The sequence below is a fragment of the Radiomyces spectabilis genome, assembly GCF_025331425.1.
Source record: "Radiomyces spectabilis strain NRRL 2753 chromosome Unknown BYT42scaffold_3, whole genome shotgun sequence".
Lineage (NCBI taxonomy): Eukaryota > Fungi > Mucoromycota > Mucoromycetes > Mucorales > Radiomycetaceae > Radiomyces > Radiomyces spectabilis.
In genome coordinates, this window is record NW_026251928.1 from 2441575 (window position 1) to 2464552 (window position 22978).

Consider the following 22978-nt stretch of genomic DNA (forward strand, 5'->3'; position numbering starts at 1 on the left):
AACAAATTCACTGCCTTGACTTCCTGCTTGTGCACTTGTGCATGAACTATGGTCGGCCATGAGTCCCAACCATATATTGTCTACTTTAAATAGTCTACCCTAAGTAGTACCACTGTATATCATAGTAAATATGCTTGCTAGTACGATAGGATTCCTCACTATGAAAGCTAACCAAAAGATCGTACTGGATTTGGAATAAATGGAATACATTTTTCATTGAAGACAAAAAAACTAGAAAGCTCTTTTTACGGAAACTAGAGAAAACAAATAATTATAGAAACAACGACAACATGCTGCCGGTACTGAACTGCATCAAACTTTTTTACAAGATCTTCTCGACCATACCAATACCCTCCTTTTCGAGAAGTTCAATAATAGGTTCATTGATCTCTGAGGTCATGGGAGCAATCACACCAGTTTGGGTGATCTTGCCATCCAAAATCAATTGGACGGCAATACCGCAAGGGACACCGACGGTCTTGGCCATGGCGGAGTAGCCACCGACCTTACCGTATTCGACCAAGGTGGAAGTACGGGTCTGTTTTGTGCCATCCTTGAGTTCAATTTCGAAACGGTGCTGCAAGAACACCATATCACGTTCGCCCTCTTCATATTGCATCTTTTCTTCCAAAGTAGCGCACAATGTATCGAGGAGGTTACCGCGGCGAGTCACCTTGACATCAGAGAAGAAACCGAGCCACTTCATACCGTCGAGGATAGCGGCCTTGCGGGGGTGGTTAGCGAGTTCAGCCTTGGCAATGATGGCAGCCTCCAGGCCTTCAGGAGTGGTATCAGTGGTGCCAGCAGCCTTGGCAACGACATCCTTCCAGGAGATCTCAGCGGCGGATGCGAGCAAGTGAGGTTGCTCCTGGTCATCAAGGAAACCAAGACTGACAAGAGCCTTTACAAATTGAGGGAAACCATCATAACGGATGGTACCACGAATAATTGTGCTGGCTTCAGGAATGTTGTAACGCTTGTCGTAGGGGGTAGAATCACGGTTACCATAGGCAACAAAGGCATAGCCAGGATAACCAGTGTTGAGGGTGCGAGCAGAGTCCATCAAGGCAGGGCCAGAGACTTCGACGACCTGTAACACATAATCTGGTATAAGCACCTTACAGCCTCAAAAAGATAAATTGCGCTGATGAACGTTACCTTGCCGTTTTCTAAATATCTAGCAGTGTTCTTCAAGGCCAACAAGACACCACGGGCGGACCAAGAGAACTTGTAACCAAAGGGGTTGTTGGAATTCTCGGGAGCGGGCAAGCCACCACAGAAGGAGATGAACTCGTTCATCTATCCAAAAGATTTGTTTTTTTGATGCGTTTAGTTACACATGCTCCTGAAAAAGTCGCCGAGCTATTCCTTTTATAGTTACCTTGCCACCTTCTCTATGAACTTCTTCAATCGTGCGAACAGCATACAAGTGATCAATACCGGGATCAAGACCAATTTCATTCATAACAATGATGCCAGCATCCTTTGCACTATAAAGAATTCCGATAAATAGATGGTCCTTTCTACCCGTTTCCCAAAATTGACTTACGCTTGGTCATATTCCATCATGGCAGGGGAGACATAAGAAGTGGTGACAACGTTCTTCTTGTGCTTCACGGCGGCCTTAATGACATCAGCATGGTAGATGTAAGGAATCAAACTACAAAGTATTTAGAAAGAGCAGTTAAAGCAAACGGCTGATAAGGTGTGCCTACCTGATAACGAGGTCATGTTGAGCGACCAAGTCCTCAATAGCTTGCTGGTTGGTGATATCGCAAGAAACAGCGGTGGAGCCAGGGAACTGTTTGGCCAAAGCTTCAGCATTCTCCAAACGTCTGCTGGCTGCAGAAAGAGTACATGAGTGTGCTAGTCCAAACCAGTAACCTGACGCTATCGTGACTTACCAATGGTGAGTTTGTTCTCGGGTCTGCGAACAATGTATTCAGCAGCGGGAGCGGCAACGTAGCCGGATCCAAGGAGAAGAATCTTTCTATTATGGGTCATCGCATGTCAGCCAAAGAAGCAATTATATCATCCATAAAACCATGAACTTACTTTTCAGACATGACAGAAATAATGAGGGAAGAAAGAAAGAAAAATTAAAGTAGTGAGTTCATGTTATAAGAGCAAAAACGCGCTATCGCCAATGTTTCGGAGATGAACGTTCCTCTTTTGGGAATGATCTAAGATCGTTGTCTTTGAACTGTCAACGGTGTTTCAAAATAACGGTGAGACACCGGAAGTCGACGTTATCCTCTTAAAATTGAGATTACTCAATCAGTTTTCCCTCGGTCTGCAAAGGTAAACCATCTGCCGTAGAACAAAGCAGTTGAACGGTAAATCACACAGTTGCTGTAGCATAATAATAGTTTTTATGCGTCCTGTCAATAGTTAAAAAGGAAGCATCATTTTCCGCTTTGGTTAGTGACCGCGCTTTAGCTGATAATCTATGAAGATTATCTACACGGACATTGGCCTTTAGGACGACGTTTACAATAGTGCCGAATAAAAATGGACATAAGAGCAGCAGTCTCGAGATATTTTTTTGATAGTCGAGACTGAACCGTTCATTTGTTCAGTCTTGTGCTTGTGTATAGACACTAGCAGATATGAAATGTTGTGGCTATTTAAGTAAGCATTTTATGACATACCGCATGCATGCCAAGCTTGACAGCACTGAATGCGGGGATCCCCTCCCCTCACCACGGCCTTTCCTGTGATCCACATTTGATCTTTTAGATGTTGAAATCATACTCCGACAAAAGTTTTTGTGGCAAAGTCTGAATGATGGCTTCAATAACTGATTTGCGCACTTCACTGTTAAGCAGTTCACGGTCCAAAAAAGCGGTTGGGACGGGTTGCCACTGCTTATCATCCCATGAAGATTACACAATCCCCGTTTTGGAAAAGTCAGTCTCAGCATGTCCTTTTTGTATATCAAGAACAGAGCAGTCAGGTAGAATCTCGTTTGTTCCACGCTTGTTTGGGTCTGATATTAGTCTACTCATTTTGAGACCAGCCACGGAGAGTTTTCTATGCCCACACTCACAGGCTACTGGAGCAGTGATGATGCCACCCATCAAGTAAAGCTAGATAAGCGTATCTGTTCTTGTTTGTTGCTTCAGCTGTAGACGGGTTTTTATTGATTAGCTTAGGTATGTAATATAGTATCGCATAACAGCATTCTCTGAAATATATCGTATACGCAATGTTGTTCATGTTCCTGGAAAAATAATGCCTTGCCGAACTGAACTGTCTCTTCTGATACCCTATATCTCTCTCCCACACCAGAAGACGATCGGAATTTCAAAGAGCGAATCATTGCATGACCGTTGCGACAAGCCACTGAGCGTAAAGTGCCCTTGGCGAACCTTCCCAACGAAGCGGACTTCATCTTGCGCGTCAACCCACCAAGAGAAATATACCATGTCCTCCGTATCAGTCATAGAAGCAAAGTTGGAAGCAGAATCCCGAGCTTTTCAAGAACTTCAAAAAGGTTGGGATTCTCAGATTTCCTCGTCCGTCGGTCAATCTAACCCTTTTGTATTCAGAGCTCACCAAGGTCATCGAGTCAAGACAACGTCTCGATTCGCAGCAACAAGAAAACGAAATAGTGTCCAAAGTAAATGCCAACCTTCACTTATTTTCTACTCGACAATGACTCACGATACGATGCGAACTCTTAGGAATTCGAGTTATTGGATGACGAAGCAAATATCTATAAACTCATTGGCCCTGTTCTCGTCAAGCAAGACAAAGGAGAAGCAGCGGCTAACGTCAAGAACCGATTGGAACTCATCAGCAATGAAATGTAAGACATGGCCTTATAGTACCGCGACTCTCTTTTTAACACATGTATAACGATATCTCGATTTCCAGTAAGCGCGTGGAAGGCCAGTTGAAAGACCTGACGGAGAAATCAGAGAAGAAGAAAAGTGAGGTAATGGTTTATCTCTTACAAAAACTTACCAGAATAAGTACCACTGACATTTCATGGTATTTGTTTGCATTTGGGTTTAATAGATTGCACAGTTACAGATGCAGTATCAAGAGCTTGCTCAGAAATAAACCAACAAAAGAGCGTGTTAATTAAGGAAGTGATGCCTGAAACGTTTCCTTTTTGGGAGTTTACTACACTATTGAATATAAAAAGGCTTCGGCTTTGACTTTTCAACAACTCACTACTCTACAGTATGCCTTGCCGTTGTGGAAAAGTACGGATCACATTTTTCACGGTATCCTTTGAATCCCCATGATTCAACTTATTCCACAAAGGTATTCTGCCTTCTCTTGATAGATAAGTTCTAGACTGTAGAAAATGATATTCCGTCCCCGATCATCATTAAAAACTCAAAATAAATCCTCATCAGATCCAGCCCAGATCCTGGTCTCTTTTCTTATCCTGTTATGTATTGTTTTGTTCCTGTTTCCAGTTCCAGTCCTGTTCCAGTCTGAATTTTTGTTTTGTCTTTCAGGAACGCCGTTCAAGCCTAGACTTGTCCGCATTACAGCGGAAAACGTATAAAAGTATCGAACCTGTCGGACAAGAACAGGCATTACCTTTCCTCGAAAGCAAAATGTTTAAAGACCTTATTTATCACATCCTTAAAGCTATCTACGAACAAAAGAAGCGCGAAGAAGAGGAAAATGGTATTTCTTTTCATATGTACGCTCTTAACTAAACACGGCTGATTGACTCCTATTTAGCTGTACACTGTAAAGACTGCGGCAAGGCTGGACACCGCACCAAGAGACATAACGAATGTCAAATGCCGGAACCGCTCTCCACTTAGGTATATACTCTTCCGTTTAAAAAGAACAGTAAACTATGACTGGTAACACCGGTCTGTGATAAAAAGGGCATAAATCTACGCCATCTTTTCCTAGCCCAAATCATCCATCGATGAAGCACCAGGCACTTCAGACGTTAATGGGAAATCACTCCACCAATTGCCGGAAAATCAAACTGTCCACCATATTAAGGCTCACATACCAAGCGCAAATGATGGAGAAGATCATTCGAGTATCCAAAGGTATAAGAAATACTATCATCAGAACGCAAATCTTTATGAATTATTATATCATCGCAAATCGAACGGCGGACAAAAAACTATTTACACTGAATTGCTTTTATTATGTGGCGTAGTTGGTCATAAAGCGGAAACCCAACCAACCAAACGCAATTCCTGACGACCTATTGCACATTGCCAATACTCGAAGGGGGAGCAAAGGTAAGATATGAATGATAAAGTATTGATTGGAAATGATGCTTACAAAGATATATTGCAGGAAAAAGACGTGCAGACATGATGTTAAAGAAGGACTCCAAGCAATGGAAACCAGGAATATTTGCACACGACCAAAGGTTATTCAGTGGTGGGTTTCGGCTCGGGCATGTTTGGAAAAGACAGCGTCAAGTTCAACGGCCATCGAGTTAGTGTTACCGGGATCCTCTACGAAGAGCTGAAGAGGCGACAGAAGGGTGGATAATTGCTGGTCGTAACAGTTGACGAATTTCGGACCTCACAAATCCTGTCATTCATATCAGACCCAGAATCTGACGAATGCTCTCAATGGTCTTCATGGCATTCTCGCTTTAGATACTTATTTTTCTAGTAAAAAGCTTATTAACCATCATCTATATGAACAATTTTATTGCTATATTTTCATGCGAGCAACTGATGGTTCTTTTCTTTAAAAATCCTTGTGTGGGATCGATGATTATTCGCATGGTCATTATACATGATGAGTGCCAAGAAACTTGTTTATCTGCGTATGTATATTAATTGTATATATTTTTCATGCAACCCTTATGAATGTTCGTGTAAAAATCGACATTCATCACCCTTGTCACAGCCTGTTCGTGAATTATAGTATCTGCAGTGCACCGTATATTTCGACTTGCCACCTTCTCGACTCTTGTTCGGTTTGTCATAAGGACCTAATTGCTTGCCATGATGCCGTTCATGGCGCATAGGGCCACTATCGGATCCACCTCGTCCTTTACCTCGGCCTCGTCCGCGACCACGTCCTCGTCCTCCCCCTCCACGTTTCGTTGACGGGTGATGTGCATCGTGGTTCTCTTTACTTTTCCAATGCCCAAAACCTGCTTCCTGCCTTTCGTTCATGATGTATTTTTGCATAGAGGCCTCTTTGGCGTAACCCTCCTGGTTGACGCCAACCGAAGCCATTGCCTGCATGGCTGCCGATGTCGGTGAGCTGGTTATCTGTGACAGACCCGATGACGCCAAATGCTTCAGAGATTCCACCAAACTAAGGGCGAATAACAGATAAATAAGAGCCACTTTAAGTGCGATTCTCGATGTAACGACAAACTTACCTAGGGTTGTCTCGAAGAATTTGATACGCTTCGTCCAGATTCACCGCTGATTGAGCTGGTTTCGCGGATTGCGGAACGGTCGGCTGTGGTGGAGGATGGTTCATCATTGGATCTACAGGCATCGGTGCAACGGGAGGTGGTTGTGAAACAGCCATCATCATATCTTCGAGCGGTATGATGGGCGTGTTGGTGCTGGTGTCGGGCAGTTCATCAGGTTCTGCCGGTGAGAATGGTATATGTTGCGGGCTTAGATATACTGCAGCAAGTGTGGTTTTCTCTCGCATCACTTGCGTTTGGGTTTCTGGCGTTTTAATGGGCGCTTGGCCTTGGATTTCTTCATTTAATGCTATCCGGCGGGGAACATACCATTCACCGGTAGGATATTGCGGATGGAAGGCTTGTTGACCTTCGCTTATATCAAGATCGCGTGCGTTGCCGAATTGATGAGGAACACCAGCGCCGGAAACATCCTATTATGATCGCTCAGTTCATACACTCTTGGAGAAAACGTCAAATTTGTTCTCGCTTACGAAATTCCACTCTTCCGGATCACGTTCATATTCTCGAACTTCCGTCAACAAATGATCAGGTTGGAAACGGACTCGTTTCTTCTTTCCTGATTTTTGAACTGGGCTAAAAGGCGGCGCCGTCTTTTGGACAGGACTTGACGGTGTGGTTGGAGAAGCAGAACCAGTGTCCGGCTTCATAAATTTGTCCAATATAGTGTCAATCGTAAAAGGTGCATCAGCAGAACTTGATAATCCTGACGATTTGCTGGCCATTCTAATTCAACGGATCATGTCAGCATGTCAGTTTGATTGGATCAGGTTCTTCCGCAGAAATAACTTACCTTGAAGACGATGGTAAGCCTTTGGATTTGGTAGGCGGCAACAGATTACTGAAAAACGCGGTGTTCGGTACCACTCTTGACCGCGATGGAGGATCCTTTTGCAAAGCTAATCGCACTGGCGGCTTCTTCTCCGATTCAGTCGGCTATTTGCAACAGTTTAGCGAAAAAGATATATCTACATTAATAAATATTTTCCATATCAATGTACCTTCGCTGGCGGAACAAGTTCTAACAAGCATAAGTTGAAGGTGAAAAAAAAGGGAATTTAGGAAATGTGTCACTATTCATTCGCTGAACCAATCTACTAACCTAAATTTTCATCGTCATCGTGAAGCGCATCCCTATCAATCCATAGCTAGTTAGCAACAACAGGTAAAGATTCAGTTTTAACCAGGTGTTTACCTTGAGTCGGCCGATTTTTCAGATATCATAGCGTCGTCTACAAGAGGAATTAGTCATTGTCGCATGAGATCCAATAGTTTTTTACCAGTAAGCGTACCTTTTGGTAACAAATCGCGCCACTTGTTCATTACTTTATCAATTTCTGTTTCGAGCAAAGGATCTCCTGTTTTTGTTCATATGAGTGATATTGCCTAAATGGCTTATTGTCCTTTTTTCGTATTTATCCATTTACCGTGACTCGTAGCTCTCTTTTTCATGGCTTTGATCGCTTTCCCCAACTTGCATGTTTTTAAAGTATCCAAATCGTACGGTAAATGATTCAAGGCCTATACACATCCAACGTTTAGTCTTTTTACAATCAAATTGGGATAAAGACATCGTGCATACCTGTGTGATTTGATAAAGCAAGGGGATGTTCCAATCTTTCAGGCCCGAGTTAATCCATGCAACAAATCGATGACCAACATTGGTCGATCTTGCGAGTCTAATGAAATCAAGATCACTTAGCACAAATTGCCACGCGACCTCAGCTGAACTCTTTTACAACGCACCTCTGCAACATTTCGTCATTTGTTGTCAAAACAACGGTTTTCAGGATAGCGATTTGCATCGCTATGCGCTCTTCTGTCATGATCAGTTTCTGAAAGTGCTCATAGGCTGTGTCTGATTTGATACCCTCAGTGAATTCCGACATAAAATCTTGCGAATCCACAGAAGCTTTATCGGAAGAATTTGTTTGATCAGACATGGAAGATTCTGATTTATTTTCCTCTGGAGCAGTACTCGATTTTGCGCTGGAAGGTATAATCGGTAATCCTGGCAAGCTGGCGATTGCTGGCGCATAAGTTGGCTTATAGTCGTACGATTCAGCAGTGGTAGTAGTGGGATTAGTCACTGCCGTTGAGGTCAGTGTATTAGGTGAAGGCATCATTGTAGTAGAAGGAATAAGAATAGGGTGTTCCAAGGTTCCTGCAGCTGGTAATTGTGACTGTTGCTGATGTTGAACTAGTTGTTGTTGGAGATGTTGTTGTAATTGAAGTTGTAATTGTCGTTCAATTTCTTGTTGCTGCGCCATATTTTCAGGTGTTTTTTGTTGCGCTTCCTGCATTTGATGGGATTGCAAAAGAGCAAATAATTTTGCCATACCTAGTAGTTTGAAATTCAGTAAATCCATTCATTAGCCAGATTTAAGCGCTTTTCTTCAACATACTGTCTGCTGATTGGCCAGGAATACTCAAACTCCCTCTGAGAGCTACAAGATTTAATTTTAGTCAACGAACGCGTATCACCATCATCAAAGTCAATATGAGATCGGATCACACCTTCCAATGATGCGAACTGTCCTCTATCAAAGTTCGCTCGATGTAAATACCAAGATCGGACCTATAGAATGTCAGCCCGATGTAATACAGAGCTTTCAATATGTATTTTATGTACCAATTGCTCGTTCAATTTCACCGTGGTCGCCATATCATTGATCTGGAATTAACATAATATTTGTTCGAGTTACGATGCCTGGTTCCCATGATTTGCGCCCAATAATAAGCTCACCTCGCTATCGGATGGCTGCGGATTTTCCCGATATTTTTGCTGCAAATAGTTGATCTGCTCGTGACTAAAAATCTGATCACTCCCTGCAGATGATACGATCGTTAATGAAACGCGCACTTTCTTTTTTGCTTTGAATTTCTTTTTTTGATAGTTTGTGGAACTATCTTATTGCCCGATGGGAAATTGCAGAAATCAGAAGAAAGGATGGGTAAAGAGAAAGGATAAGAAAAAAAACTGTCGATATTTTTGCCGTTTACAGCATCTGCGTATCTGAGATCAACAGAATCGCGCTTATAACGAGCTGTTTTGAATATTCTTTTTCCTTTGATGCTTTAAATGAAAAGCCTCTGGCTCTTTTCTTTTTGTTTTGAGGGGAGAGGGAGGGGAGGAAAGTGTTCTTTGTGCTTTCCTTTGTTTTTTCTTTTGGGTTGGTTGGTTGGTGGCTCTATCGTGTGTTTTCGTCCAATTTTCATCAAAGGGACAAAAATAGGGCCCAACGAAGCAAATGCGAACTGTGACTTGGAATCAAAACGTCGACGAATTGCTTTCTTGAAAATTCGCTTATAACAAACTTTCACAATACTTCGGCTGATTTCCCAAGTTTGATATTGCTTTGAACTGAATGGAAAAAGAAACAGAGAAGCACAGAAAAACAAACAATAAAATAAAAGAAGGGCAATAAATGGGAACAAAAAAGAAATGCTAAGGGTGATGAATTAGAAGAGAAAATTGCAAGCTTACCATTGGGAGAGGATCTACTCATCTGGGGTAGATTTGCATTACTTGGGAAAGCCATTTCAGAATCTTCACTGGTAAATGGCAGTCGATGGATCATAAATATACAAATAAAAGAAAGAAAAAAGAGGTGTAATATCTGACCACAAACGTATAATGACTACAATAAAAGTGCTTATTTTTGGGATGAAAGACTGGAACAAAACAAGAGCGAAAAAATCTTTTGGACCGTTTCTCAGAAAACTGCACATCCCAAACATTTCAAACCCGAAGCATTTTGGAATTCCGAAAATTGCGTCATCCCTTCATCTTTTTTTAGTTTGGAGGACCTTTTTTTTTTTTTTTTGACATGTCCTTCTAACGATAGCTACTCTCTTCATCCCTCAACAACATATTCGCCTCAAGGGCTTGAAACGATCCATCGAACAGTGTTATTGTTAATGCTCTTTATTGAATACATTATCGACTTTCGTACTTGATAGTTACAATTGTCTGCGTGGATCTTTCACATATTCGTCTAATGCTTCACCTTCTTCGATATTATTTTGATCCACATGGATGGGCTGATCCAAAGGGGTCTCGCGGAAAAGATCCTTCTATTAATACGATGAATATCGCGTTTCTCGTGTAACCAAATGCAGGCAATCTTACCTTTCTTCTCTTTCTAAAAGACCGTTCTTCATCACTGTCTCCATGGTCACTGACATCGGAATCTCGTCGTCCACCGTGTCTGCTGTGTCTATGACCTCCACGACTACGTGATCGATGACGTCTATCGTATATTTCATCCTCTTCCTTTATCATGCCTTCTTCGTCCTCATCGTCTTGCTCGTTCTGCTTCTCCTATCCAGCTCCATTAGTACCATCGCATCGCATTGCGTAAAACCACGCTCTACACTTACTTTAAGACGTTTGATGTACTTGTCGAATGCTTCAATGCGATACTGTTCTTCTTCAATGTCCTGAAATTCGGGCAGCTGTTCCAGTCGCGGACGTACAGATTCCCATGTGTCTTCAACATTGATGGCAGTTTCTAAATGCTTCATAGCGTAGCGTAAAGCATCCATTCTTTTTCGCATCTTTTTCTCTTGCTTTCGACGTAATTCTTTTTGTCGATGAGCTGCTTTGTTTTGTAGCTTTATCAAGGGCAAGTGAGTGATGCGTATATCAAGCCGCAAAGAGAGGCTACTTACATGTTCAAAGATGATCTTCATATTTTCATCGGTAACATTATACTCTGTGATCCTTTTACTGTTGGCTAACACCTGTCGATAAGCATCGTAGGTAGTGTCCACGTCGACGTCAAAACCAGCTTGCTAATGATCGTATACCATCAATGAATGATCTTCATTTTTTTTTTTTTTTTTGATATCGTCCGCTAGTCTGTGTTACCTTGAGTGCATCATAAATGATTTTCTTATGCTGATACAGTTGTTCATCCAATTCATCCAGCAAGTCCCAAAAAAGATCCAAAGGCGTCGATTCGGGTAATCCAAGCAAATCCAGGTATCGAGAATCATCCTTCAGATGTGGATAGACTTCTTTCCACATTGACTGAGAATTGATCAGATTCTTTTGTAGCAATTCCTGCAATAACGCCTGAAAAAAAAATGACGAGAGAACCAATTAGAGCCAGTGCATAGATACTCATCCATTATGGCGTCACCTTGAATTGGTCTCTGCATTTGCGATCTCTTCGTCGTAATTCGCAGTTCTTTCTATTCTGCTCTGCCATGGGTGCCTCCCATAATGATCGATTGTGTTCCTCATAGACAGATAAGAAATCCAATTGATCCATGCCTTCAAATGTTTTCGAATCTTGAAATTCAGGCCGTTCCATATACAGTTTTTGTGCTTCCTTCCACGGCGTCAAGAAAGTGATTTCAGGCATATCTTTCAATAGTTTGGCAAAACGTTCCATGCTGCTTTTGCGTAATTCACGTAATCGGTCCTTTTCTCGACGCTGTAACCCGTGCACGTATTCGTCAATGTATAGTCGTCGTTGTTTCTCAGACTTGACCTGCGTAAATGCAGGATTGTTGGCAAGCATTCTAGCGATGCTTCGATATCGTGAATATGGCTTGATTTCTTTGGTATTCTCGAGCATGTGGAAAAACGTCACTCGCTGTTTTGTTTCTTTTTCTTCACGTAATTCCTAAAACAGAACAAAACCGTAAATCAGCATCCATGAAAAAAAAAGATCGGTAATCGATTGCTTCGTTTTACTCTTTCGCGTTTGGCTTCTCTGTCAATATAAGAGTTGAAAGCGGCTTTTCTCTCGTGCAATGTCTTCAAACTACGGTACATTGGATTGGTGATGATTGCTCGCATGGTTTGGTCCCATGTCCAGTCTGATTTCACGCCCTAATGCGGTGGTTAGATAACTGTGATAGGCAATATATTCGTAAATTAAATCAATGTACCGTTTCCTTCAGCATCTTTATGAATGCTTTTTCTGCTTCTTCTTTAGTAGCGAACTCCACAGCAGGTTCCTGCGCAAGTAGGGTCACGCTTGGTGGCGGATGATTTCTTACATGACGAGGTTTTTCTACTTCAGGCTTGGACGGAACTGGGGGTGTTGGTTGCGGACTAAGGAAAAAGAATGAATACGGAAAACGTACATGGTATCGTTTTTTGGAACTAGTCGCAACTTACGGTGGCTGAACCACGGCTCGTTCCTGAGCTTGTTGTGCTTTCTCCAAGTGTTCTATAGGCAGGATCGGTACGATCAGAACATCAGCAAGTGACATGAAGAATGAGCGTTACCTTTATACTCTGCGGGCATTTCCCAAACGGTTTCCTTTGTTTGCGAGTTACTGTAGTACTTTTTACCGTCGGGCGTGGTATACTCCTTCCAAGGGCAACTTAACAACGCTTTCTCTTCTGCAGTCATAAGCTCCTCTGGTTTTTGCCACGTACTCTGCCTTGTCATCGTGTTGAACCAATATTTTCGACCTTCAGGAGTTTGATGTTCTCTCCAAACACCCTTCTAATGGTACCGGTTTAGTTTCTGATCAGCAGCTATTTTATAGAAATGGTCATATACATACTCCTGGAGAAGCCGTCGCATCCGAACCTGCCGGAGAAGCTGATGGTCTTTGCCAAGATGCTGCCATGGGTGAAGCTCCAGGCGTTTGTGCACCACCAAGCTACAAGGTACAATCATCAGTTGAAAGCTCCAAGGGTACATTCTATTGTTGTTTACCGGTGTAGGGGAAAATTGACCGGGCGGTGGTCTATACATAATTCAAAGTGACGTAAATATATGGCAAGGGACAGCAAAAAGGCAGTGTTCGCGATTGAATTTCGGCCACCCAGTTTTTGTTGTTCTTGCACAGTCCCCACTGAAAATCAGAAACCACGTGATCATCAGAATCAGGAATTCCGCAGCAAATTGACGGCATCTCTCATCCAGCAATGAAAGCGAATACTGTCAAAATCAACGTATCATCTCGCTCATTGTTCTTTGGTAAAAGACACAGATGAAATTGCCATGCTCATACGCGGAAATAATCTTTCCAAAACATGGAACACAAGCAATAATTATAGAGAACGCCATAGTCATTTCAATCAAAATCCAGGGACATTTTATCATTGTCATCAAGGTTCCTTTTTGTAGGGAGGAAAAATTCGATGTTTTTGCTAAAGAAGTCAACTTATTCCATCTTTCCTCCATCATTAATTGATTTTCTTATGCCAGAAGTTATTTGTAATGGTCTGATATTTGACTCTCTGTATTTGGGGCATTAGTTTCTGGAATAAACGGTACAACAAAATGAATGCAAAATTTTAGTCACCCGTATTGAATTGTTTACAGTGTAGTGTAGTGGCAAAAGATAATGGCTACGCTTCTTTGATATCCTCCACGAATTCTTGCATTTTTTCTTTCGCCTTTGACTTGAGACCGCTCGAGGCATCGCTTACCGTGGTTCCAGCCAACGCTTCGGATGCTTCTTTCTCTCGCGTTCTTCTGTCCCGTTCTTCCCACATGTTGGGCACTTTCACTTTGACAAAGGTTGGATATACAAGCTTATCGATGTATACATTGCGTAGTTTGGTTGTGATAAGATCGGTGAGTTTAGGGATATCTTCCAGTTTGGTGCGTGAGCCGATCAGTGAGCGAACATTAAGATCCAGAACAAAGTCGGAATGTGAAGAAATGGCGATATATCTTTCTAAAGGAACGTCGGGTTTGGTGGTGGTTTCTGGAGGATTGATAAGCTCAATGGTCAACTGTAGATAGACAAATACGATTAATTATTCCATTCGTGGTATCTGGGCAGACGGCTTGGACTTACAGTTCCCGAAAATCGGACGACGCTTAAACCCAAGGATACCGGCAGCGCTGCAAATGCTTGTTTGGGCCAGTTAAGGATAACTTGCGTTTCGATGCCCAGAGTGATTTGATCGTTATACTCAAAATCAATTTCAGCCCGCTATTAAACAAAATGTTTAGTCTTGATCATCGTTGCCTTGCTATTATCGCATACCATGGATCCCAGTTCGTCTGAAGACCTGATGCGTGCACTGCTAAAGATGGGAAACTCTTCGCCAAGGTTCAACCGAGTCACATGAATTGGTCCCTTCAAATTTCAAATCAGTTGATAAGATATTCACATAACCGTTTAAAACATCTAAAATATTTGCTCTTCCCAAAGCGTTTTTGAGACTTACGAGAAAGCTTGGACGCACGCCTCCGTTAAGAACCTCATCCACGGCCAGAATAAGACGATTGTTGATATTGGCGTCTTCTCTGTATTGCATAATCGCTTGTGCAATCAACACATTGAGCCAGTCTGTACTTTCTGGAGGATGATGCACAATATCATAATATGTTTTCGAGGAGATATACGATGCCGGTAACTGTGAAACGCCAGCATTAGCTCGCGATGGAGGCGCAGTGGATAATCGTGAAGGGATATATCTCTATTATAGCGAGTTTCCGACGTTAGTTTGTATGGTTGACGTGGAGATAACTGTGCTGTGTGCTTTTCACCTTTTTCACACGCTTGACATCTTCCATTAGCAGATATCGCAAGGCAATAATAATAACGACAATCACGCTGACTTGTCCCACGATGAAGCCCTTGATGAAAGATAATGCACTACTGTTTGAACATGCTTGAATTGCCAACTCTTCTCGAATAGTCTCAAGCAGTTGCGATGCTGCGAGTGGATCCACGCTCGGCTGCATGTGAGCAAACGAAAAAAATGGGGCGAATTTGGGGGACGTTTTTTATGGCACGAACAATAAGCAAGCAAGACTTTTTGGAAATTTTATTGTTTTTTGCATCAAAAAAGTCAGTGACAGGGTCTAGCTTTCAGATTCAGATCATTCGACCCACACCAAATCCCATTGTATTGCTCCTTTTCTGTATATTTGCATGAAACGACGGATTGCTCTATCGCAAAAGGACCACATGGTGAGACTTTGTCGAGTGATTTGCTATACTTTTTTTTTTATTTGATTGCAAGTATTTTTGAGCAAACGAGGGAGTATAAAAAGACAATGTATTTTTGATTTCTACGATACATAGAATGTTTCGGTTAATCACGGTTATTCTGCCGACGATCGCTCTGTTCAGCGGCTTGTTGGAAGTTTTTGGCATTCTGTACCAAGGCTGCGAAGCGGTTACCGCCGCTTTGACCATTGGAAGTCGCACCGTAGCTGCGAGGTGCACTGTAAGCCTGTGGAGCAGTCTGAGTGGAAGATTGGCGTTCGGGCATCTTGCGGTTGCGGGAACGACGCAAAAGAGAGTATACACGGAGTTCGTTGCGAACATCACCAATGGCGCCTTCCCAGTTCATACGAGAATAGCTAGCCAAGGGTCGGGCTTCTTCATTGAATTTGCGCTCCAAACCAAAGTTGGGAAGCAAACGGATCACCATACCCACAGGAATAGATAATGAGCCGATAGCGACAGTGATCAACCATTGCAGAGGTGAAAGCGGCACGGTCTTGAACGCGATGCCACCAAAAGTGACAATGAGGATCTGACCACCAATCACAGCCACTTGAACAGCAAGGAAAATCCAGTTGTCAAAAATATTCTTGAAGACATTAAGCGTGCCATCGATGCGTCGGCAGTTGATTTCGTTGAACACTTGAAGGAAGACAAAGATGTTGAAAACCATGGTACGAAGCACCGCTTGATCATATTCACTGTCACCCAGGTGGAAGACGGCGCCACCAAGATAGATGGCACAAAGATTGACGATGATTTGGAAGATCGCTTGACCCAGGATCATTTTGGCCATGGTAAAGTTGATCAAATGAGCGTACTTGGAGATAGGCTTGCGGGAAAGCAGTTCATCGGTAGGAGGTTCGGTGGCGAGAGCCAACGCAGCCAAGGTATCCATGATCAAGTTCACCCAAAGCAGTTGCACTGCACTAAGAATACTTTCCGAAGTATCTGAGCTGACGGCACTGATAAACGAAAGGATCACCGCGGCAATGTTGACAGTCAGTTGGAAGGTCAAGAATTTGCGAACACCATCGTTGACGGCACGTCCCCATAACAAAGCCTTAAGAATCGAGTTGAAGTTGTCGTCCATGAGAATGATATCGGAAGCTTCCTTGGCTACTTCGGTGCCCGTAATACCCATGCTGAAACCGACATCGGCCAATTTGAGAGCAGGACCGTCGTTGGTACCATCACCTGTCATACCGACTACTTGATCTTGTTCTTGCAAACGAGTAACAACCACGGTCTTATCAGTAGGCGATGAACGAGCAAGCACTTGCAATCGAGGAATGACTTCACGTTGTTTTTCCACCGACATTTCGCGCAATTCAGGACCCGTCAAAGCCACGCCACCTTTGGTCAAGATACCGGCATTGCGAGCAATAGCTTTGGCAGTGTTGATATTGTCACCTGTAATCATACGAACAAAGACACCTGCTTGTCTAAAAGCGGCCACGGACTCCACGACACCGGGACGAAGGGGATCCATGATACCAACAATACCGATGAGAGTAAGCTTTTCAAGAGGAGGTTCGTCATTGGACAGCGATTTGTAATCATTAGAGTTGATGTCACGATAGGCAAGAGCAATGGTACGTAAAGCTTTGTCTGCATAGGTGCCAATGAGACCGTCAAACTTGACCTTGGCTTCCTTGTCGAGTTTCTTGGATTCACCCTTGGCGTCCATGTAATGCGAGCAGACGCCAAGCACGATTTCCGAAGCACCTTTCACATGAATACGGTAATCAGCTTGTTTCACGGAAGAAGCGGAATTTTCTTTGGTCTCAATAATGGTTGTCATGGTCTTGCGCTTTGAGGCAAACGGATACACCTTGGCGACCTTGCTGTCTGAGCGGATGTCTTCGTAGCTGCAACCCAAGTTCTTTGCAAAACCCAAAAGGGCGCATTCGGTTTTGGAGCCGATAAAGTCTATGTTACCATTTTCGTCTTTTCCTTCAAAGGCGGTGGAGTTGATGGCAATGCTTTCCATGATCAGAGGCAACACGTTCTTGTCATCGACTTTCTTGGCCCAGTCTTTGCTGTTTTCGGGCTTATCGAACTTTTCTTGAGCAAGGGTACCTTCGGTCACGGTCATCTTATTCTGGGTCAAAGTACCGGTTTTGTCTGAGCAAATGGCTGTAGCGTTGCCCATGGTTTCACAAGCCGCCAAAACACGGACGAGATTGTTATCCTTGAGCATCTGCGTAGTAGCGAAAGCCAAAGCCATGGTAACGGCCATGGGCAAACCTTCGGGTACAGCGACGACAATGATGGTAATGGCTTGAATCACAATACTGATCATGGCAGCGGCAATCTCGGGACCGGCAGGGAAGTTTTCCTTCAAGGAAGCTTGTACGAAATACTTGACAATCAAGGTGATCAGCATAGTGACGGCGGCAGCGAAACCAAGCTTGGCAATTTGTTCGGCTAAAGTATCGAGCTTCATTTGCAGGGGTGTGCCTTCGGATTGTTCTCCACGCATGGACATCATGGTCTTGCCATAAAAGGAATTTTCTCCAACGGCAATCACAACGGCACGGGCAACACCTTCCAATACTTTGGAGCCGGAAAGAATGAAGCAATCACCTTTATCTTCTGTCTTTTTCTTCATGGTATCCGATTCACCTGTAGCCGATGATTCATCGCAAGCCAGGTTATGTCCTTCAAGGTAAAGACCATCGACAGGAATAATATCACCAGGTTCCAGCATGAGCACTTCGCCCACTTGAATGTCGTAGACGCTAACCTGCTTTTCACGACCTCCACGCAATACCTTGACGACACGATCGTCCTTCTTTGCATTCAACTTTTTAAATTGGACTTCCTTTTGATAATCATTGATGGCGTTGGTCAGAACCACGGCGAGGACGGCCACGAGAATCGCCGTGCCCTCAACCCTAAAATGGAACGGTAAGAAAGGAAAAAAAAGGAAAGGTGAGTTGAGCTATTCGTACGACCATCCAGCCACAGTCTTTTAATTACCAGCCCACGCGTGGCTCATCGGGCGGATGTTGAGGCGAATAATCCTCCCAAATACCGACGGCCAAGGAAACGAAAGAGGCAATGGTCAACATTATAAGAGTTTTATCGTTGTAGGCCGCCCACAAGAGCTGAAGAAATGACTTTGACTTGGCTTCGGGTAATACATTGCGACCAAAAGCTTGTTCACGATCCTTGAATGGCGATTCGTCCGAGCGAGAAGCTCCTTCATCAGCCGAAAGACCGGATTTCGGGTCCACGCGCAACTTTTTACAGATAGCTTGCACTCCTCCTAATTTTTTGAGAAGGTCTGGATTTTTTGGGTCGACAAGTTGAGTGAGGTCATGGGTTGATATATCGAAAGACGATGACGCATGGTCACTGCCACCGTTATCGTTGAGCAATGGCCTCTCTTCTTCGCGGGCCATATTTTCTTTGGATGACAACAAAGAAGTAAAAATTAAAGAGAAGAAAGATGAACCACGAAAAGAAAAAAAAAATGGGCCAAAAGAGATAAAAAAAAAAAAGGAAAGCCCTGTCTCGCGAGTTGAAATTGCACAATAAAAAATGCCTTGAAATAAAAACTGTAGATCCCCGCTTCTGTGAAAAGGTGTGCTCTCTCACCACGCGCAAAACGGAGATAATATTTTAACGCGCTGGCTGTTTCTATGCCAAGAAAAAAGAACAATTTCACGCTCTCTTTCTCTCCTTTTCTTTATTTTTGCACCACCCAACCTGTTGCATTCTTCTCAACCTATTTCACCTTACTATTTTAGGCTTGAGGCGCTTTGTGTTACTGTAGCGTATCTTGCAAACGACGATCGTAGTCCATTAGCAACTTTTGGTTGGCTGATTTCTTCTGCTGAACCTCGAAAAGGGTCATCTTCTATTTGCAGAATATTCCCCGCTCGTATTCAATTATTGGTCTTCCGCCTGATGATCTCGTCAAAATGTCGTCAAGGACTTGAGAGACTAATCTGAACCTTTTGAAAAGCACAAAAGTTCTATTATCAAAATGTGTGTTGAATGAAACCTTTTTTATGCTATTGATAGTGCGTTATTGATCAATCAAATCTCAGGCAATTGGGCCTCCTAAGAATAGGAATTCCCGGAATTTTCGACGATCCCATGGATTCAGACTGCCTACTGAAACAGTCTAGACTATTTTCAAAGATTTCCGTCGATCAAGCATAAGCGTGTACACTGTGTCAATTTCTTTATGTCATTGTCCGTGTATCGGTATTGCTAACTGCATCGGTGACAGCACAGTGGGAAATGCAACCACATGCGAAAGAAGTTTCAAAATGAACGTTTCACCAAAGAAAGTTCCATGCATCTAACTGTTTTTAGTATTCTTTTCGACTGATGTCATCGTAATGTTACGGCGTTTTGATGCACATGCCTAATGACCCAAGGGTTCTGTAACTGAATCTTTTTTGTTTTTTTTATTATTTGTACCAACCTCTGGAAAAGGCTAGTTTCCGAATCGATAAGCTAAGCGCAACAATAAAAGAGAACCCACGGGGCGGCATTCATATGCTAGCTTATCACACAGTTTGATCGGCATCAAAGTTATCATCATGCGGGCCCCCTTGTATGATGGCCATCCTTCCCAGCATCACGTCAACGGTGATTGACAGATGTCAAGCTGACTATTGGTCATTTTGGTGTCTTTGCTTGATATTGCATGCATAAACTTTCCCTGATATGCAGCTTTGTTTTCAGCATAAAAACTTTTTAAGGCAAGTGATTGGCTCATTGTGTGAACAAAATTGGAATACCTCCATGGAAACTGTTTATAGCATTCACAGGTTACTACAGATTACTATAAATTTTATACAATGGAGAATTGAAATAGTAAAAAGACAATGGTTCATTATTTCCGTATTACTACTTTATGCCATGGATGCTAAGGAATATTATTAGAGTGAGGATGGGCTGCATGATCGACAAAAGGGTGCTGTTTTTAGGGCATATTGAATGTTATGAGATTAAATAAGGATTATGAGTGGAAAACTAGGATGGGCCAAGTGGTTGAAAGCGAGCTCCGTTTTTTTACGTGTCAGAATGATAGTCAAAGTCGTCTTTGTCCGACGTTCCCGAAGTCATGCCTTCGGTCATTTTCCACAGGTCGTCCATCGTCATCTTTGATCGCGCTTTCCGCATATGAGAGACCATGGACATCTCGATAAAGTTGTCGTCCAAATCTGAGGATGACACTAACAGTGTTGCGCTAATATTCTCCTCATCCACTACGCTCCAGTCCGGTTCGGCTTCCATATCTTGCTCACTGTCGGAATTATCGTCGTAGACATCCATATCTTCGGCGTATTCATCACTGCTCATTCTGTAGAGAATGTCTCGCACCAGTTCCACTAAATAATCCAGAGACAACTGAAAAGGCGCATATCCCTTGTCAGCGTCTTCCCCTTCCATAAGGCCAGATTCCGACTCTACGATGTCTTCGTTGTCGTGACAGGATGGTGTATGATGCGCACCGCCAATACTAAACACGCGTTGATCTGGTGGACGAGCAAGTGCCGGCACGTATAAAGGATAAGCATCTGCTGTATAAAATTTAGCAACAGCAAACAGAGTGATCAGAAGCAATATGAAAGAGAAACGATGCAACGGCATATTATCAGAATAAAGACGTGAAAAGGATCAAGAAGTTTCTTCGATTGTTTGGCGTACTTATATGTGGATGAGAGGCGCTAGGACGTTTTTTTTCTGCATCTGTTTCTTTGTTCCTTTGTTTCTCCTCATGCCTCCTCGTCTCCTTTCATGATCACTCCGTGTGATTCTCTAAAAAAAAAAAAGAAAGGGGGAAATGCACTGAGGAGATCTGTTGAGGGAGGGGGGGGGGGACGGGGGGACCGCTTCGGTTATTTTGTGTGTGTCTTTTTTGCCAATCGGTTTCCGGTTTCGGTTCGGTCTTTTAACTTGGGGGGGACCTGATTCGCTGTTCAGCATCAATGAATTGGCTGTGCCATCCTGTGATCTGTGAAGCCTTCCTCTATTCCCTTCCGTTTTAACTAGGGTGAGTAGGAGAGAGCGATGGATGAAAAAGATGGTCATGGAAGAGATGGGCGGTTCATGGATGGATGGATCAGTATAGGTGAAGATAAAGGGATTTTCGGATGGATGCATCGTTCTATAGTTACAACTCATATCAACCTGCACTCGACCATCAACGACGAGCGAGCGGAATTAATCGCATCCCAACCATCTTTTCAATGGACATTGGCTAATGCATTTTTTTTTTATCTAGTTGAACATCAGCAATGGGTCGCGTCATTCGTGCTCAGAGAAAGGGTGCCGGAAGCATCTTCAAGGCCCACACCGTCGGTCGCAAGGGTGCCGCTAAATTGAGAGTTTTCGACTTTGCCGAACGTCACGGTTACATTCGCGGTATCGTCAAGGAGATCGTTCACGATCCCGGTCGTGGTGCTCCTCTTGCCAAGGTAGATTTCGCAGTTTTTATTTAACAGATCCAATTATTCGATGGTTACGAGAGACAAAAAGACATAGAGAACTGATTATCGATTTTCATTATTGTTTTGATTTAGGTCGTTTTCCGCGATCCCTACAAGTACAAGCTTCGCACCGAAACTTTCATTGCTACTGAAGGCATGTACACCGGTCAGTTCATCTATGCCGGTAAGAAGGCTACCTTGAACGTTGGCAATGTGTTGCCTCTTGCCTCCGTCCCCGAAGGTACTGTTATCTGCAACGTTGAAGAAAAGGTTGGTGACCGTGGTGCTCTTGCTCGTACCTCCGGTAACTACGCCACCGTCATTGGTCACGGTGAAGATGGCAAGACCCGTATTCGTCTTCCCTCCGGTGCCAAGAAGATCGTTCCCTCGACTTCCCGTGCCGCTATTGGTATCGTTGCTGGTGGTGGTCGTATTGACAAGCCCCTCTTGAAGGCTGGTCGTGCTTACCACAAGTACAGAGTCAAGCGCAACAGCTGGCCTAAGACTCGTGGTGTTGCCATGAACCCCGTCGACCATCCTCATGGTGGTGGTAACCATCAGCACATTGGTCACGCCTCCACTGTCGCTCGCGACAGCTCCGCTGGTCAGAAGGTCGGTTTGATCGCTGCCCGTCGCACTGGTCTCCTCCGTGGTACCAAGAAGGTCAAGGATCAGTAAATCTAATAAATCGCATTACGCTTTCCTGTATGATGATAATAACGCTTGTCTTGTTCGGAATGATTGTAATTGATGGGCATGCCGAGAACTCTCTATGAATGACCGCAGGTGACAGGAGGGAATGAAGCGGAGAAAGAGTATAGAAGGATATAGGGCTGGCATTAGGGAAAATGGCTATGCAAAAGTGGTGCGTCATGCCAGTGCAGCATGGAATTTTTTTGTCTTTCAAAGAAAGCCGTTCTGGTTAATAATGATTAACAAGCGAGGACGTCCCATGTTTTTTTTGGTAAAAGGCATAATTGGTATTACAGGCAATCAGAACCAATTTGATAAATGGATGCTGTTGCCGGGCTCCAGCAAAATGTGCGATTTTTATATATCTTGCCAATCATTTTGCTATGATCGGATAATGGCTAGATTATTACAGTCTTCCGTTATCACAATAATGAGAGAAATTCACGAAAACTAAAAATTCTAAAAGAGCAGACATAGGATGGTAGCT

The 22978-nt window shown here is 43.3% G+C and overlaps 9 protein-coding genes across 9 annotated transcripts; 2 read left to right on the plus strand and 7 right to left on the minus strand.

Moving 5' to 3' along the window:
• Window positions 1–40: 40 nt before the first annotated feature.
• BYT42DRAFT_528982 (saccharopine dehydrogenase) lies at window positions 41–2155 on the minus strand. The gene is made up of 7 exons (XM_051565384.1): window positions 2056–2155; window positions 1905–1990; window positions 1716–1842; window positions 1550–1660; window positions 1382–1490; window positions 1159–1299; window positions 41–1090 (listed from the first exon to the last, which is right to left on the minus strand). Exons 1-7 carry the CDS (start codon window positions 2064–2066, stop codon window positions 323–325), a joined length of 1353 nt encoding a protein of 450 aa, XP_051426674.1. The 5' UTR covers window positions 2067–2155; the 3' UTR covers window positions 41–322.
• A 1210-nt stretch (window positions 2156–3365) lies between these two features.
• BYT42DRAFT_561553 (Prefoldin) lies at window positions 3366–4542 on the plus strand. Its single transcript, XM_051567374.1, has 6 exons — window positions 3366–3496; window positions 3552–3622; window positions 3687–3811; window positions 3880–3940; window positions 4024–4409; window positions 4476–4542. Exons 1-5 carry the CDS (start codon window positions 3427–3429, stop codon window positions 4066–4068), a joined length of 372 nt encoding a protein of 123 aa, XP_051426675.1. The 5' UTR covers window positions 3366–3426; the 3' UTR covers window positions 4069–4409; window positions 4476–4542.
• Window positions 4543–5652: 1110 nt separating this feature from the next.
• Window positions 5653–7614, minus strand: BYT42DRAFT_561560 (uncharacterized protein). The gene is made up of 6 exons (XM_051567375.1): window positions 7500–7614; window positions 7399–7418; window positions 7191–7333; window positions 6871–7123; window positions 6341–6810; window positions 5653–6273 (listed from the first exon to the last, which is right to left on the minus strand). The coding sequence occupies exons 4-6, from the start codon at window positions 7120–7122 to the stop codon at window positions 5811–5813; spliced, it is 1185 nt and encodes a 394-aa protein (XP_051426676.1). The 5' UTR covers window position 7123; window positions 7191–7333; window positions 7399–7418; window positions 7500–7614; the 3' UTR covers window positions 5653–5810.
• On the minus strand, window positions 7511–10085 carry BYT42DRAFT_561562 (uncharacterized protein). The gene is made up of 10 exons (XM_051567376.1): window positions 9885–10085; window positions 9144–9226; window positions 9030–9071; window positions 8915–8975; window positions 8803–8844; window positions 8144–8738; window positions 7980–8076; window positions 7690–7918; window positions 7593–7629; window positions 7511–7531 (listed from the first exon to the last, which is right to left on the minus strand). Exons 1-8 carry the CDS (start codon window positions 9976–9978, stop codon window positions 7793–7795), a joined length of 1140 nt encoding a protein of 379 aa, XP_051426677.1. The 5' UTR covers window positions 9979–10085; the 3' UTR covers window positions 7511–7531; window positions 7593–7629; window positions 7690–7792.
• A 163-nt stretch (window positions 10086–10248) lies between these two features.
• Window positions 10249–13168, minus strand: BYT42DRAFT_561565 (uncharacterized protein). Its single transcript, XM_051567377.1, has 12 exons — window positions 13084–13168; window positions 12929–13027; window positions 12645–12867; window positions 12534–12585; window positions 12302–12467; window positions 12105–12242; window positions 11545–12033; window positions 11271–11477; window positions 11072–11194; window positions 10781–11014; window positions 10530–10721; window positions 10249–10474 (listed from the first exon to the last, which is right to left on the minus strand). The coding sequence occupies exons 1-12, from the start codon at window positions 13120–13122 to the stop codon at window positions 10361–10363; spliced, it is 2076 nt and encodes a 691-aa protein (XP_051426678.1). The 5' UTR covers window positions 13123–13168; the 3' UTR covers window positions 10249–10360.
• A 288-nt stretch (window positions 13169–13456) lies between these two features.
• BYT42DRAFT_561569 (uncharacterized protein) lies at window positions 13457–15190 on the minus strand. Its single transcript, XM_051567378.1, has 5 exons — window positions 14875–15190; window positions 14553–14804; window positions 14369–14461; window positions 14177–14314; window positions 13457–14111 (listed from the first exon to the last, which is right to left on the minus strand). The coding sequence occupies exons 1-5, from the start codon at window positions 15070–15072 to the stop codon at window positions 13722–13724; spliced, it is 1071 nt and encodes a 356-aa protein (XP_051426679.1). The 5' UTR covers window positions 15073–15190; the 3' UTR covers window positions 13457–13721.
• On the minus strand, window positions 15173–18857 carry BYT42DRAFT_603285 (PMCA-type calcium-translocating P-type ATPase). Its single transcript, XM_051571073.1, has 2 exons — window positions 18326–18857; window positions 15173–18240 (listed from the first exon to the last, which is right to left on the minus strand). The coding sequence occupies exons 1-2, from the start codon at window positions 18748–18750 to the stop codon at window positions 15426–15428; spliced, it is 3240 nt and encodes a 1079-aa protein (XP_051426680.1). The 5' UTR covers window positions 18751–18857; the 3' UTR covers window positions 15173–15425.
• A 1335-nt stretch (window positions 18858–20192) lies between these two features.
• BYT42DRAFT_561573 (uncharacterized protein) lies at window positions 20193–21126 on the minus strand. The gene has a single exon (XM_051567379.1). It carries the CDS (start codon window positions 20957–20959, stop codon window positions 20378–20380), a length of 582 nt encoding a protein of 193 aa, XP_051426681.1. The 5' UTR covers window positions 20960–21126; the 3' UTR covers window positions 20193–20377.
• Window positions 21127–21606: 480 nt separating this feature from the next.
• Window positions 21607–22476, plus strand: BYT42DRAFT_592563 (60S ribosomal protein L2; the record flags this gene model as incomplete). The annotated part of the gene is made up of 2 exons (XM_051570625.1): window positions 21607–21786; window positions 21892–22476. 2 exons carry the CDS (start codon window positions 21607–21609, stop codon window positions 22474–22476), a joined length of 765 nt encoding a protein of 254 aa, XP_051426682.1.
• Window positions 22477–22978: the final 502 nt, after the last annotated feature.